The 15785-nt window shown below is 41.9% G+C and overlaps 3 protein-coding genes across 3 annotated transcripts; all 3 read left to right on the top strand.

The window, feature by feature from the left end:
* Positions 1 to 7266: 7266 nt before the first annotated feature.
* Positions 7267 to 9289, top strand: LOC311040519 (uncharacterized protein; the record flags this gene model as incomplete). Its single annotated transcript, XM_084050852.1, has 3 exons — positions 7267 to 7849; positions 8289 to 8433; positions 9236 to 9289. The coding sequence occupies exons 1-3, from the start codon at positions 7674 to 7676 to the stop codon at positions 9287 to 9289; spliced, it is 375 nt and encodes a 124-aa protein (XP_083906978.1). The 5' UTR covers positions 7267 to 7673.
* On the top strand, positions 8369 to 10840 carry LOC311041187 (uncharacterized protein). Its single transcript, XM_084051718.1, has 3 exons — positions 8369 to 8433; positions 9236 to 9824; positions 10264 to 10840. Exons 2-3 carry the CDS (start codon positions 9649 to 9651, stop codon positions 10445 to 10447), a joined length of 360 nt encoding a protein of 119 aa, XP_083907844.1. The 5' UTR covers positions 8369 to 8433; positions 9236 to 9648; the 3' UTR covers positions 10448 to 10840.
* A 450-nt stretch (positions 10841 to 11290) lies between these two features.
* Positions 11291 to 13677, top strand: LOC311040828 (uncharacterized protein). The gene is made up of 3 exons (XM_084051186.1): positions 11291 to 11876; positions 12316 to 12457; positions 13308 to 13677. Exons 1-3 carry the CDS (start codon positions 11701 to 11703, stop codon positions 13359 to 13361), a joined length of 372 nt encoding a protein of 123 aa, XP_083907312.1. The 5' UTR covers positions 11291 to 11700; the 3' UTR covers positions 13362 to 13677.
* The last annotated feature ends 2108 nt before the right edge of the window (positions 13678 to 15785 follow it).

The raw sequence follows: 15785 nt of genomic DNA, 5'->3' as shown, positions 1-15785 counted from the left end.
GCACAGCGTGCCTTCTGGTTGGCTACCGCTCTATCTCGCTATACAGCGGCAGCGGCAAAGTTGAACTTTCCTCAACTTGTGCGGTGGGGACAGTGGCGATTGATTATTCCTCGCCATAAACAACGTGTAGAACCTCGCCACATTCCTAGAACGCAGAAGAAAAGTGCTGGTGTGAATTATTAAGCATAATAAATGTCCAAATTCCATTTTTGGAATGGGAGAGAGTTCACAGAAACCACATATATGTGTGTTAGTTAACCATTTAACTCTTTATCTCCCCAGCAGGTCGCGGTCGGCCAGGAGATCCAGAAGAAGTCGGTCTCCCAGGCGGAGGCGGTCTCGATCCAAAACCCCGTCCCCATCTCGCCGTAGACGATCCCTATCCAGAGACAGAGGCTCTACTCTAACTGTTGCACTCCTAGATGGATGTTCTGGTCTCTACAGGTCAGGAAGGTCACATAGTACTGACCAACAGTAGGGGGCAGCACCACCTCTAAAACGTATTTTTGTTCAAGAAAAAACTTGCATTGTACAAAATGAATGAAATAAATAAAGTTCCTTTACCTTCCTTCATTACCACCTTATTTATTTGATATTATACCTCTATGATTGTACATTATTAATTAATTGGGTATTCTTGAGGGTTCTGCGCATAGATATATATAAAGGCTAGATGACTCACCCGCGCTGCTGGCCAATGGAGTACGACGTCGCCACATGGCGGCCATCTTGGGACGGTCATTCATAACATTATGTCTATGGTGCATATACTTTGAAATAACCATAGCGTGCTCAATTTTCATCCGATTTTCAAACGGTTTGGTGTTTTGTAAACACCAAAGATGTAGTTATGATATTATTGTATTTAAAAAAAAAAACATGATTATAATTATAAGTATGCAGTATCATAACTACATCTTTGGTGTTTACAAAACACCAAACCGTTTGAAAATCGGATGAAAATTGAGCACGCTATGGTTATTTCAAAGTATATGCACCATAGACATAATGTTATGAGTGACCGTCGCAAGATGGCCGCGGTTGAGCTACGCTTGCGTCGCCCCTTGAGCCATCTAGCCTTTATATATATCTATGGTTCTGCGGGAATTATATTAACAACACTGAATTAGCAAAAGCCCTATTTATCCATAGCAAATAGTACATTTTAATTACTTTAGTTTAGCTTCACTACTTTTACCATAAAGTGACATCTCAACCGTTTGGTAGAGGCCTATATTTGGAAAACTGTTGGGTCTGTTAAAGAAATTATAATTGATAGTTGTTACTATTGCCCCAAATAAATAAAAAATGCAAAGAAATAATTTTTCCAATGCTTTTTTCTTTGGGTGACCTTTAAAGGGTTAAATATACAATTTCAGAAAACCTGTAATACGACAAATCATTGTCTTCATGTAAGTAATCAACTCAGGAAGTTTCATTATTATAACTCTTTTTTAAATGTTGTCATTTTTTCACCTGTCATGTACATAACCTACGGAGAAAATAACAAAATGTGTGATAACCATGAAAAAGCTACTCCTGTGGAGAGGTTATCATATATTTATTTACTCGTATTGACCCTTTGAACAATTAAATATAGGTTTGGTTTTGCCCACTCTTTCGATAATGAAATCTTGTCTGGCTCATGGACTATATGGGTCATCTGAGGACAACTTCTTTGAAGAAAGGGGCACGTGAGAAAACAAACTTGTGGGGACCTCTGAAATCAAACGAACCCAGTGACAACAGCAATCAGGACTGATCATAAACAAGCTGTGAGACTCCGTGGATCAAAGTGCCGCCGTGGCCACATGACACAACAGAAGTTTATAAAAGTGTGTGGGACCCAATGGCCATTTGTGGGGAAGCAGTAAGGAGTAGCTTAGAAGCAAGGAATAACACTTGTGAGAGAGACCGTACACAGAGAGATGGATACACAGAGAGAATTTGAAAGAACACGCACACGAACACAGACACAGACACAGACACAGACACACACACAGACACACACACACACACACACACACACACACACACACACACACACACACACACACACACACACACACACACACACACACACACACACACACACACACACACACACGAACACACGAGAGAGAGAGCCACCGGGCGCAGAAGCGCCGCTTCCAGTAAGTACATTTTATCGTCTGTCTGTCTGTCTGTCTGTCTGTCTGTCTGTCTGTCTGTCTGTCTGTCTGTCTGTCTGTCTGTCTATCTATCTATAATGTTTGTCTGCCTGTCTGTATGCTACTACATACACAATCTGTATATATTATTGATTATTTGACATGTGTTATGTTCTTTTTTCTTATCTCTCCTGCTCCATCTATCACCTTTCTTCCTATAATATGTGAGCAGGTCTGGTGTTCAGTTTAGGGCATCAATTCGCCCATTGACAAGCAGTAGAAAATAGCTTTTCTAACTTTTTTTTGGTGATTTTTTTCATATTAACACAGTTCGAATGTTGAAGAAGGTTTATAGTCCAAAGGATAGGCGTTTTAGAATCATTAAGTGGTTTAAATTACATTACAAAAAGAGCAGTGTTTCTGTGTGCTTCTGTCGGTCTTTTGGGGGCGGAGAGTGTCTTTAACTTGCAACGGTGGAATAACGAGCTAGGCCTTAGCATTGTTAGCTCACGGTCACGCGTCATGGCTGAACGTACACTTGGTGTTTGCATTTCTCCATTTACAACTCGTACATCTACATAAACGTTCAGATTTCAAATATAAAGTGCTTATCTCATGGCCACGGGTGTTATAATTATGTACGGGCCCTCATAAGTACCCGTATCTTCCGTATTGTTTAATAAAAAGCATTTTGATCCGATTGATGGCCATTGTCTCCGTTGTTTTTCAACTACGTGGCCGTAATGGTTAGGGTGTATTGCACTCCTGATACGTTATAACTCTATGAGAAAATGGCCGCCGATTGGATTAAAATGCTTTTTATTGAACAATATGGAAGATACGGGTACTTAGACCCACCCGAAGTTAATGGTATCATCCGTGGCCATGAGATAAGCACTTTATATTTGAAATCTGAACGTTTATGTAGATGTACGGGTTGTAAATGGAGAGTGCAAACACCAGGTTGGAGTTTATCCAGGACCTAGCTGGTCGTGTCTTCATTATTAAATAGGTAAACCTCGACCGTAGTCGACTACCAGTGGGCCACTCAAATTTAGTGGTCGAAGAAGCACTCGGTGGTAGCAATACCACGATATAAAAATACTTTGTTACAAGTAAAAGTGCTCAAAATGTTACTTGAGTTCAATCAAAGTAAAAGTACTAAAGTCTTGGTGTCAAAATGTACCTAAAGTATAAGTACTAAAATGTTTGAAAATAGCTGATCTACAAGCTCACAACGCGTCGCAATGTGCATTGTAAGCTTGTAGATCAGCTATTTTCAAATAGACTATGTATAAAATAGGGCTAAAGTGGTTAATGTATGTTTCATTATATCATAGTTTACATCTGAAAAGTAACTAGTAACTAAAGCTTTCAAATAATTGTAGTGGAGTAAAAGTACAATATTTTCCTCTGATCTGTAGTAGAGTAGAAGTCAAAGTATTGGAAATACTCCAGTTAAGTAAAAATACCTAAAAAATATGTAATTGTGTTGCATCAAATTTCTATATAGTGGACAGCTGACTGAAAGGTGTCAATGGGGGAGTGATTAGAGGAGTGGCTAGGTTGAATAAATTACCCATTGTTCACGCCCATTACCTGGAGCTGAGAGGTGCTATAGAAGTGGAAATTCTTTAGGAGGGATTATCTCAGTTTGGACTATTATAGATAACAAGATTAAAATGGTCACATCTTCTTCAAATGTGTTCCAATTTCAATGAATGATACATCATATGAAAGCTTATATTCTGTACTTCAACAATCTGTAAAATGACTACTTGATGCCTAAAGCACTGTACCCGCTCACATATGTCTGTCTGTCTGTCAGTGTCTATCATTCTATCATCTTTCTGGCTGTGGCTGTGTCTGCCTGCCTGCCTGCCTGCCAGATATAGATAATGCCTGAAATTTGTGATTTTGTGGACATCATATTTACATATTATACCAATATTTTACTTAGACACGTCAGAGGAGGAGGAGGAGGAGGAGAGGGGTGGTGCTGCACACAGTTCACAGACAGCTGATGGACAGTTTGGTTTTGGCAGTAGAACTAGAGGAAAGCTTTTTATTTTTCTTACTGATATGTTTTCACAACAGAAGCCAGCTTGCATTGTAGCATACAATAAGTCAATGAATGGAGTTGTTATAGGCCAAAATGTAAAGTGGGTTGTTATAGCGCCACCATGTGGCCGACTGGTTATATGTAGCCTTATTGTCAGTACATTATGTGTTCATCTTTTCATCTTTGTACCTTATACATATATTGTACATGGCATAAGAGCCACGGTGTCTCTCCTAGGCCTGATGGCCATTGTTTATTGTACAGCTGGTAAAGATTGGCAAATGGATCCTTACTGGTCAAACTTTGAGAATGTACAGATGTAACCTTATTGTCAGTACATTATAAATAATAATAATGAATTGCATTTTTCTAGTCCTGAGTTACACGTCGCCGGAGGAGGAGGAGGAGGAGGAGGAGGAGGAGGAGGTGCTGCTGCTGCACAGACAGCTGATGAAGAGCCGGGTCTTGGCAGTAGAGCGAGAGGTAACCTTTTACTTTAGCGCTAGGTATACTCTTGGTTGCTTGTTTTTGCAGGAAATGCACTTAAGACTTCTGGTGATTAGTACCGTTCCCTACCTACTGTATGTTGAATGCACTTATTGTAAAGTCGCTTTGGATAAAAGCGTCTGCTAAATGACTGTAATGTAATCTACTGTATAACCAGGTGAGATCATTAGACTTACTCGCTGCCATGGAGGTCGAAAGAGAACACAAATGTTGGCCTGGCCACATTAATATTTTATTTGAGGTTTTAATTGATTTTACATTAAGAATAAGCCACATAATTATGATATGTTTCTCATACGAGTGCCTCCGAGCAGACGTTAGATTCAGCGTACATAACGCTTAACATCACGGCCAAAATGTAATGATGAATCAGACTATCAGACTGCATACTTTTGCATAAGTATCTGTATCTGTGCGTAACCAGGCTTAGTGAATCAGGCCCAATATACAATATGACGGGCAGCCATTCCTTCTTGATATGAAGTGCCACAAGTACTGTACAAGCTAACAACGTTACCCACAACAGATATATCCACTGAAAACACTTATTTTCCATGATTTCTTTTTTCTGGATGCACTCGTTGACCACAATAGAAACGAGCCCATAGGGCTTTCTTCAAAAGTTATCCATGTAGTGTTATACACTGTGCTGTTGGCAGTTCTTGCTAATAAGGGTTTCAATCCTAAAGGTATGTGGAGATGAGGCTTCAGGAGCCACAGCGCCCCCGCCACCACCGGCGACAGCTGCTGCAGCAGGTTCAAGTTCTGGGAACCAATTCAGTTTCCGGCGGCCTGGCCAGCCAAGTGTAGGACCTGGACTGCCGCCAACCCCGCGACCACCACACAAGAACAGGATGTATGTATCCAAATATAATGGAGAAATTATTAAAAACATGTCTTCAGTGTTGATTGCTTGTTTGTTAATGAGAAATTCTTTAAGGCTGCAATTGAAATTCTTTATTCGAATGGTTTTATATACAATCAATATGTAAATTAATGAAGTTTGTATTTTGTCTGTCCTTAATGTTAGACGACAGAGTCAAACAGAACATTTTAAGTTTATGAAATAAACATTTTTTAGGAAGGAGGATTGGTGCCTAAAATGGCATTTCTAAAGCTTTGAAGGGTATGTAAGTGAAAATCTATGTTTCTAACCCCACTGTCTTTTTCTGTCAGGAATATAATTGTCGGGGAGGTGGAAGGTGGAATGATTTTTGAGGACGACTCTGTCAGTGTCCAGTTTCTAGATGCAGAGGCCACTGTGGAGGCGATAGGGGCGCTCGTGAAGAGGCAGTTGGACTTGAACGAGAACATCGTGCTCCTCAATGCAAAGAAGCAGAGGCTTCTTGATACTCCAGATTGCCATGGTAACTGTGCACCAAGTTTATCAATAACTAGCTTTCAGTCAATGCTTAATGAATGTAATGATAAAAACAATCTGTGCACTAAAAGCTAAATTATTTGCTAAATATTGCAGAAGATCTGCCCGAATTTAAAAGAGAACTTCTTAAAGAGTGGTTGTGTTTATTTTTTTAAACTAAGCTTTGAGTGCAAACCTGATGTCTAGAGCAATACTATAGGAATGTACTTCGTGGTATCACAACACCTCCAAGGCCTTAAAAACAAGGCTCCAAACATCCCAAAACAAACTTGTAAGGCTACTTCTTGGCCTCAATTACAAAACCCATCTAACCCCTGATCATTTTGATAGGATTGGATGGCTTAGGGTTGCGGACAGAGTACAGCAACTTGCTATGGGCCTGGTCTTTAAGACAGGGTCCCCACGGTCATGAAATTCCTGGAAATATTTTGAAATAAAATTTAAAAAAATCCAGTACTGGAAAAGGTTTGAAATTGATCAAACATCATCAAAGGTCCTGGAATTTATCAAGGGTCCTGGAAAAATATTTGGCTATGCATTGTTTTTGGCTATTGATTTTGTTAAAACAAAACATTTTCATAAACATGAATAATATCACACGAAATATGTAACATAAGTAGTTTTTCGCCGAACGGGCTGTGTGACGGCAGCCTAATGTATGTCTCAAACTTTATTTTTGCTACACTGCCTATCTTTGGGCATTCTACATAGGAGTAAGAGACACATTATTGCGCCGAATGATTGTTATATAGGCCTGGAAATTGGGCTAAATATTCTGGAAAAGTTTTGGAAATTCATTGCTAAAAATGTGTGGGGACCCTGCACACTACTTCAGGCTTACTCTGGGTGGAAACTGATGCCATTATCAGGGGACCCACTATACTGTATGAACATGACTGGCCAATGGTTGTGGTTCACCTCCGCCAGTCTGAGTAATAACTAAACATCATTTCAATGACATTACTTTTCTATGCTATTTGTCCAAGTGACACTATGTACACACGCTAGCCACACACACACACACACACACACACACACACACACACACACACACACACTATTATATCATGCATTTTTCAGTTTAGACACTTTTGGTTGCATAATACTTTGGTTGCTGTCATTCCTCTCCCCTCTAATTTCCTGACTACTTGTGTCTGCAGGTTAGGTCAGCCCATGCTCCTGCCGTTGGGTTCACAGGTGCCTCGGGCCTATAGGCTGAAACTGGTGACACACAGGATTGTGGTCAGCAGGCAGCCGCTGCTCTTTTTCTCCATTCTCCATTCTATCATTTCATTCCCACATCAATAACACCATCCGGTCAGCCTACTTCCACCTCCGCAACATCAACCGCCTCCGCCCTTCACTCACCCCCAACAACACTGCCATCCTAGTCCATTCTCTGGTCACCTCCCGCCTCGATTACTGTAACTCCCTTCTCTTCGGTCTCCCCCACAAACTCCTCCATAAAATCCAACTGGTCCAGAACGCTGCAGCCCGCATCATCACCAAAACCCCTGCCATCTCCCACATCACCCCCGTTCTTCAGCAGGAGAAGGCAGAGTCCGACCAGCGAATGAAGGACCTGAGAGGTGACATGGAGGAGGTGCGGGGAGATCTGGCTGCCATGGAGGAAGAGGAACTGACTCGCCGAGATGTGTTGGTGAAGACCAAGGGAGAGCTCTTGAGCCTCCAGCAGGACCATGCAGAGCTGGAGAAACATCTGAACGAAACCAGGGCCCTGCTTGACAGGTACAGATCTAAACACCAGGCACACAGGCAAAGCCTCTTTTAATTTAATGTAAAAAATGGACCAGTATTTTTGTGTATTTTTTATTTTTTTTGTTTTTAAAAGATGTGATTACTAAACGGTGCTCCCTTATAGTGCCGTGTTTCTCAAACAGGGTACTAGTACTCAGAAATCTTCGTTTTTTAAAATATTTCTAGAATCGGTTACCTCTAGAAACTACCGTACATGTTTGGAAAATATTGATGTGCCCTATATTTTAAAATGCAACCAATTGTCATATCAGCCACCTGCCAATAAAACCAAGTTGCCAGCTAGCTTGCTGTATTATTTTTGGCCCTAGCCTGAGTGAGTTTTGAATATTGAAAGAAAAATAGATAAGTGGACTAAATATAAGATAACAAAGCCATAGCCATTAATGGACAAATGGTCTGTTTCTGTCAGATGGCCCAATTCCAGCACTAAACGGGCCCTACAGCAAGCAGAGGAGAGGTCAAGAACACTGGAGGAGGAGGTGGAGAAGAAGAAGAGAGTCACTCCGGAGAAAGACATGGTGAAGCTGAAGGACAACAACCTCATGCTTAATCAGGTCAGGCGCGCACACACACACTCAGGGTCCCCACGGTCATGAAATTCCTGGAAATATTTTGAAATAAAATTTAAAAAAATCCAGTACTGGAAAAGGTTTGAAATTGATCAAACATCATCAAAGGTCCTGGAATTTATCAAGGGTCCTGGAAAAATATTTGGCTACGCATTGTTTTTGGCTATTGATTTTGTTAAAACAAAACATTTTCATAAACATGAATAATATCACACGAAATATGTAACATAAGTAGTTTTTCGCCGAACGGGCTGTGTGACAGCAGCCTAATGTATGTCTCAAACTTTATTTTTGCTACACTGCCTATCTTTGGGCATTCTACATAGGAGTAAGAGACACATTATTGCGCCGAATGATTGTTATATAGGCCTGGAAATTGGGCTAAATATTCTGGAAAAGTTTTGGAAATTCATTGCTAAAAATGTGTGGGGACCCTGCACACTACTTCAGGCTTACTCTGGGTGGAAACTGATGCCATTATCAGGGGACCCACTATACTGTATGAACATGACTGGCCAATGGTTGTGGTTCACCTCCGCCAGTCTGAGTAATAACTAAACATCATTTCAATGACATTACTTTTCTATGCTATTTGTCCAAGTGACACTATGTACACACGCTAGCCACACACACACACACACACACACACACACACACACACACACACACACACACACACACACACTATTATATCATGCATTTTTCAGTTTAGACACTTTTGGTTGCATAATACTTTGGTTGCTGTCATTCCTCTCCCCTCTAATTTCCTGACTACTTGTGTCTGCAGGTTAGGTCAGCCCATGCTCCTGCCGTTGGGTTCACAGGTGCCTCGGGCCTATAGGCTGAAACTGGTGACACACAGGATTGTGGTCAGCAGGCAGCCGCTGCTCTTTTTCTCCATTCTCCATTCTATCATTTCATTCCCACATCAATAACACCATCCGGTCAGCCTACTTCCACCTCCGCAACATCAACCGCCTCCGCCCTTCACTCACCCCCAACAACACTGCCATCCTAGTCCATTCTCTGGTCACCTCCCGCCTCGATTACTGTAACTCCCTTCTCTTCGGTCTCCCCCACAAACTCCTCCATAAAATCCAACTGGTCCAGAACGCTGCAGCCCGCATCATCACCAAAACCCCTGCCATCTCCCACATCACCCCCGTTCTTCAGCAGGAGAAGGCAGAGTCCGACCAGCGAATGAAGGACCTGAGAGGTGACATGGAGGAGGTGCGGGGAGATCTGGCTGCCATGGAGGAAGAGGAACTGACTCGCCGAGATGTGTTGGTGAAGACCAAGGGAGAGCTCTTGAGCCTCCAGCAGGACCATGCAGAGCTGGAGAAACATCTGAACGAAACCAGGGCCCTGCTTGACAGGTACAGATCTAAACACCAGGCACACAGGCAAAGCCTCTTTTAATTTAATGTAAAAAATGGACCAGTATTTTTGTGTATTTTTTATTTTTTTTGTTTTTAAAAGATGTGATTACTAAACGGTGCTCCCTTATAGTGCCGTGTTTCTCAAACAGGGTACTAGTACTCAGAAATCTTCGTTTTTTAAAATATTTCTAGAATCGGTTACCTCTAGAAACTACCGTACATGTTTGGAAAATATTGATGTGCCCTATATTTTAAAATGCAACCAATTGTCATATCAGCCACCTGCCAATAAAACCAAGTTGCCAGCTAGCTTGCTGTATTATTTTTGGCCCTAGCCTGAGTGAGTTTTGAATATTGAAAGAAAAATAGATAAGTGGACTAAATATAAGATAACAAAGCCATAGCCATTAATGGACAAATGGTCTGTTTCTGTCAGATGGCCCAATTCCAGCACTAAACGGGCCCTACAGCAAGCAGAGGAGAGGTCAAGAACACTGGAGGAGGAGGTGGAGAAGAAGAGAGTCACTCCGGAGAAAGACATGGTGAAGCTGAAGGACAACAACCTCATGCTTAATCAGGTCAGGCGCGCACACACACACTCAGGGTCCCCACGGTCATGAAATTCCTGGAAATATTTTGAAATAAAATTTAAAAAAATCCAGTACTGGAAAAGGTTTGAAATTGATCAAACATCATCAAAGGTCCTGGAATTTATCAAGGGTCCTGGAAAAATATTTGGCTATGCATTGTTTTTGGCTATTGATTTTGTTAAAACAAAACATTTTCATAAACATGAATAATATCACACGAAATATGTAACATAAGTAGTTTTTCGCCGAACGGGCTGTGTGACGGCAGCCTAATGTATGTCTCAAACTTTATTTTTGCTACACTGCCTATCTTTGGGCATTCTACATAGGAGTAAGAGACACATTATTGCGCCGAATGATTGTTATATAGGCCTGGAAATTGGGCTAAATATTCTGGAAAAGTTTTGGAAATTCATTGCTAAAAATGTGTGGGGACCCTGCACACTACTTCAGGCTTACTCTGGGTGGAAACTGATGCCATTATCAGGGGACCCACTATACTGTATGAACATGACTGGCCAATGGTTGTGGTTCACCTCCGCCAGTCTGAGTAATAACTAAACATCATTTCAATGACATTACTTTTCTATGCTATTTGTCCAAGTGACACTATGTACACACGCTAGCCACACACACACACACACACACACACACACACACACACACACACACACACACACACACACACACACACACACACACACACACACACACACACACACACACACACACACACACACACACACACACACACACACACACACACACTATTATATCATGCATTTTTCAGTTTAGACACTTTTGGTTGCATAATACTTTGGTTGCTGTCATTCCTCTCCCCTCTAATTTCCTGACTACTTGTGTCTGCAGGTTAGGTCAGCCCATGCTCCTGCCGTTGGGTTCACAGGTGCCTCGGGCCTATAGGCTGAAACTGGTGACACACAGGATTGTGGTCAGCAGGCAGCCGCTGCTCTTTTTCTCCATTCTCCATTCTATCATTTCATTCCCACATCAATAACACCATCCGGTCAGCCTACTTCCACCTCCGCAACATCAACCGCCTCCGCCCTTCACTCACCCCCAACAACACTGCCATCCTAGTCCATTCTCTGGTCACCTCCCGCCTCGATTACTGTAACTCCCTTCTCTTCGGTCTCCCCCACAAACTCCTCCATAAAATCCAACTGGTCCAGAACGCTGCAGCCCGCATCATCACCAAAACCCCTGCCATCTCCCACATCACCCCCGTTCTTCAGCAGGAGAAGGCAGAGTCCGACCAGCGAATGAAGGACCTGAGAGGTGACATGGAGGAGGTGCGGGGAGATCTGGCTGCCATGGAGGAAGAGGAACTGACTCGCCGAGATGTGTTGGTGAAGACCAAGGGAGAGCTCTTGAGCCTCCAGCAGGACCATGCAGAGCTGGAGAAACATCTGAACGAAACCAGGGCCCTGCTTGACAGGTACAGATCTAAACACCAGGCACACAGGCAAAGCCTCTTTTAATTTAATGTAAAAAATGGACCAGTATTTTTGTGTATTTTTTATTTTTTTTGTTTTTAAAAGATGTGATTACTAAACGGTGCTCCCTTATAGTGCCGTGTTTCTCAAACAGGGTACTAGTACTCAGAAATCTTCGTTTTTTAAAATATTTCTAGAATCGGTTACCTCTAGAAACTACCGTACATGTTTGGAAAATATTGATGTGCCCTATATTTTAAAATGCAACCAATTGTCATATCAGCCACCTGCCAATAAAACCAAGTTGCCAGCTAGCTTGCTGTATTATTTTTGGCCCTAGCCTGAGTGAGTTTTGAATATTGAAAGAAAAATAGATAAGTGGACTAAATATAAGATAACAAAGCCATAGCCATTAATGGACAAATGGTCTGTTTCTGTCAGATGGCCCAATTCCAGCACTAAACGGGCCCTACAGCAAGCAGAGGAGAGGTCAAGAACACTGGAGGAGGAGGTGGAGAAGAAGAGAGTCACTCCGGAGAAAGACATGGTGAAGCTGAAGGACAACAACCTCATGCTTAATCAGGTCAGGCGCGCACACACACACTCAGGGTCCCCACGGTCATGAAATTCCTGGAAATATTTTGAAATAAAATTTAAAAAAATCCAGTACTGGAAAAGGTTTGAAATTGATCAAACATCATCAAAGGTCCTGGAATTTATCAAGGGTCCTGGAAAAATATTTGGCTATGCATTGTTTTTGGCTATTGATTTTGTTAAAACAAAACATTTTCATAAACATGAATAATATCACACGAAATATGTAACATAAGTAGTTTTTCGCCGAACGGGCTGTGTGACGGCAGCCTAATGTATGTCTCAAACTTTATTTTTGCTACACTGCCTATCTTTGGGCATTCTACATAGGAGTAAGAGACACATTATTGCGCCGAATGATTGTTATATAGGCCTGGAAATTGGGCTAAATATTCTGGAAAAGTTTTGGAAATTCATTGCTAAAAATGTGTGGGGACCCTGCACACTACTTCAGGCTTACTCTGGGTGGAAACTGATGCCATTATCAGGGGACCCACTATACTGTATGAACATGACTGGCCAATGGTTGTGGTTCACCTCCGCCAGTCTGAGTAATAACTAAACATCATTTCAATGACATTACTTTTCTATGCTATTTGTCCAAGTGACACTATGTACACACGCTAGCCACACACACACACACACACACACACACACACACACACACACACACACACACACACACACACACACACACACACACACACACACACACACACACACACACACACACACACTATTATATCATGCATTTTTCAGTTTAGACACTTTTGGTTGCATAATACTTTGGTTGCTGTCATTCCTCTCCCCTCTAATTTCCTGACTACTTGTGTCTGCAGGTTAGGTCAGCCCATGCTCCTGCCGTTGGGTTCACAGGTGCCTCGGGCCTATAGGCTGAAACTGGTGACACACAGGATTGTGGTCAGCAGGCAGCCGCTGCTCTTTTTCTCCATTCTCCATTCTATCATTTCATTCCCACATCAATAACACCATCCGGTCAGCCTACTTCCACCTCCGCAACATCAACCGCCTCCGCCCTTCACTCACCCCCAACAACACTGCCATCCTAGTCCATTCTCTGGTCACCTCCCGCCTCGATTACTGTAACTCCCTTCTCTTCGGTCTCCCCCACAAACTCCTCCATAAAATCCAACTGGTCCAGAACGCTGCAGCCCGCATCATCACCAAAACCCCTGCCATCTCCCACATCACCCCCGTTCTTCAGCAGGAGAAGGCAGAGTCCGACCAGCGAATGAAGGACCTGAGAGGTGACATGGAGGAGGTGCGGGGAGATCTGGCTGCCATGGAGGAAGAGGAACTGACTCGCCGAGATGTGTTGGTGAAGACCAAGGGAGAGCTCTTAAGCCTCCAGCAGGACCATGCAGAGCTGGAGAAACATCTGAACGAAACCAGGGCCCTGCTTGACAGGTACAGATCTAAACACCAGGCACACAGGCAAAGCCTCTTTTAATTTAATGTAAAAAATGGACCAGTATTTTTGTGTATTTTTTATTTTTTTTGTTTTTAAAAGATGTGATTACTAAACGGTGCTCCCTTATAGTGCCGTGTTTCTCAAACAGGGTACTAGTACTCAGAAATCTTCGTTTTTTAAAATATTTCTAGAATCGGTTACCTCTAGAAACTACCGTACATGTTTGGAAAATATTGATGTGCCCTATATTTTAAAATGCAACCAATTGTCATATCAGCCACCTGCCAATAAAACCAAGTTGCCAGCTAGCTTGCTGTATTATTTTTGGCCCTAGCCTGAGTGAGTTTTGAATATTGAAAGAAAAATAGATAAGTGGACTAAATATAAGATAACAAAGCCATAGCCATTAATGGACAAATGGTCTGTTTCTGTCAGATGGCCCAATTCCAGCACTAAACGGGCCCTACAGCAAGCAGAGGAGAGGTCAAGAACACTGGAGGAGGAGGTGGAGAAGAAGAGAGTCACTCCGGAGAAAGACATGGTGAAGCTGAAGGACAACAACCTCATGCTTAATCAGGTCAGGCGCGCACACACACACTCAGGGTCCCCACGGTCATGAAATTCCTGGAAATATTTTGAAATAAAATTTAAAAAAATCCAGTACTGGAAAAGGTTTGAAATTGATCAAACATCATCAAAGGTCCTGGAATTTATCAAGGGTCCTGGAAAAATATTTGGCTATGCATTGTTTTTGGCTATTGATTTTGTTAAAACAAAACATTTTCATAAACATGAATAATATCACACGAAATATGTAACATAAGTAGTTTTTCGCCGAACGGGCTGTGTGACGGCAGCCTAATGTATGTCTCAAACTTTATTTTTGCTACACTGCCTATCTTTGGGCATTCTACATAGGAGTAAGAGACACATTATTGCGCCGAATGATTGTTATATAGGCCTGGAAATTGGGCTAAATATTCTGGAAAAGTTTTGGAAATTCATTGCTAAAAATGTGTGGGGACCCTGTTAAGATATACCATAACATTGGGATCCCCCTGTATTTGTCAAAATACTTCCAAAATGTTAATGATGTCCATGATCACAATACCAGAGGAAGCTCCACAAACCTTGTCCAACCCTTTTTTGGCTCAACAAAGGGAAGTAACTCGTTCTCATGCTATTCATCAAAAATGTGGAACGCCCTACCAAAAGGAGTAAAGGAGTGTAAAACCCTACTCTCTTTCAAAACAGCCCTAAAGATACACCTTCAGGAGGCTGCAATTGGAAAATGGCCCCTGTCTAAGTCCTAACCTAACCTACCCCCCTACCCCCCCCTCTCTCCTTCTCCTTTTGTACATATTTCTCACTCTTCATACCAGTAACCTGTAAACTGATTGTATGACATTCTATAGTAGTTGTGTATATCTGTCTGTCTCTTATATGTCATCATGATTTGTGTGCTTTTATGAGTCTTCCAGTTTAGTAGACCTTGTATTGTGAATTTGTACTTCCATGTACTGTTGTTCTCATGTCTTACTAAATAAAGTACATCAATCAATCAATCAATCAATCAATCAGACTTAACAGTTAACAGTGTTACATCTGATAGATTGAGAGATGTAGTAAAAAGGTTGTTATACTGCTAAAGATAACATGTACATGTGTCTTGAAAAACAAATGACATACATTTTGGCCCATTATCGTTTCCGTAGACCTCAAATACTGGCAGTCCAACAACAGAAAGGTCATCGCCCTGAAAGAGAGCGCCTACGAGGAGTACTTGGCGAAAGAGGAGGAGGAGGACTAGTACAAGGTAAATGTTCCAAATGCGTTCAGGTGAACATCTGCTGTCTTTGAGTGTGAGAAGGTCTAAAGTGCCATT

The sequence above is a fragment of the Gymnoscopelus microlampas genome, assembly GCF_963454915.1.
Source record: "Gymnoscopelus microlampas genome assembly, chromosome: 24".
NCBI classification, from domain to species: domain Eukaryota; kingdom Metazoa; phylum Chordata; class Actinopteri; order Myctophiformes; family Myctophidae; genus Gymnoscopelus; species Gymnoscopelus microlampas.
This window is presented reverse-complemented; position numbering and strand designations above follow the sequence as displayed.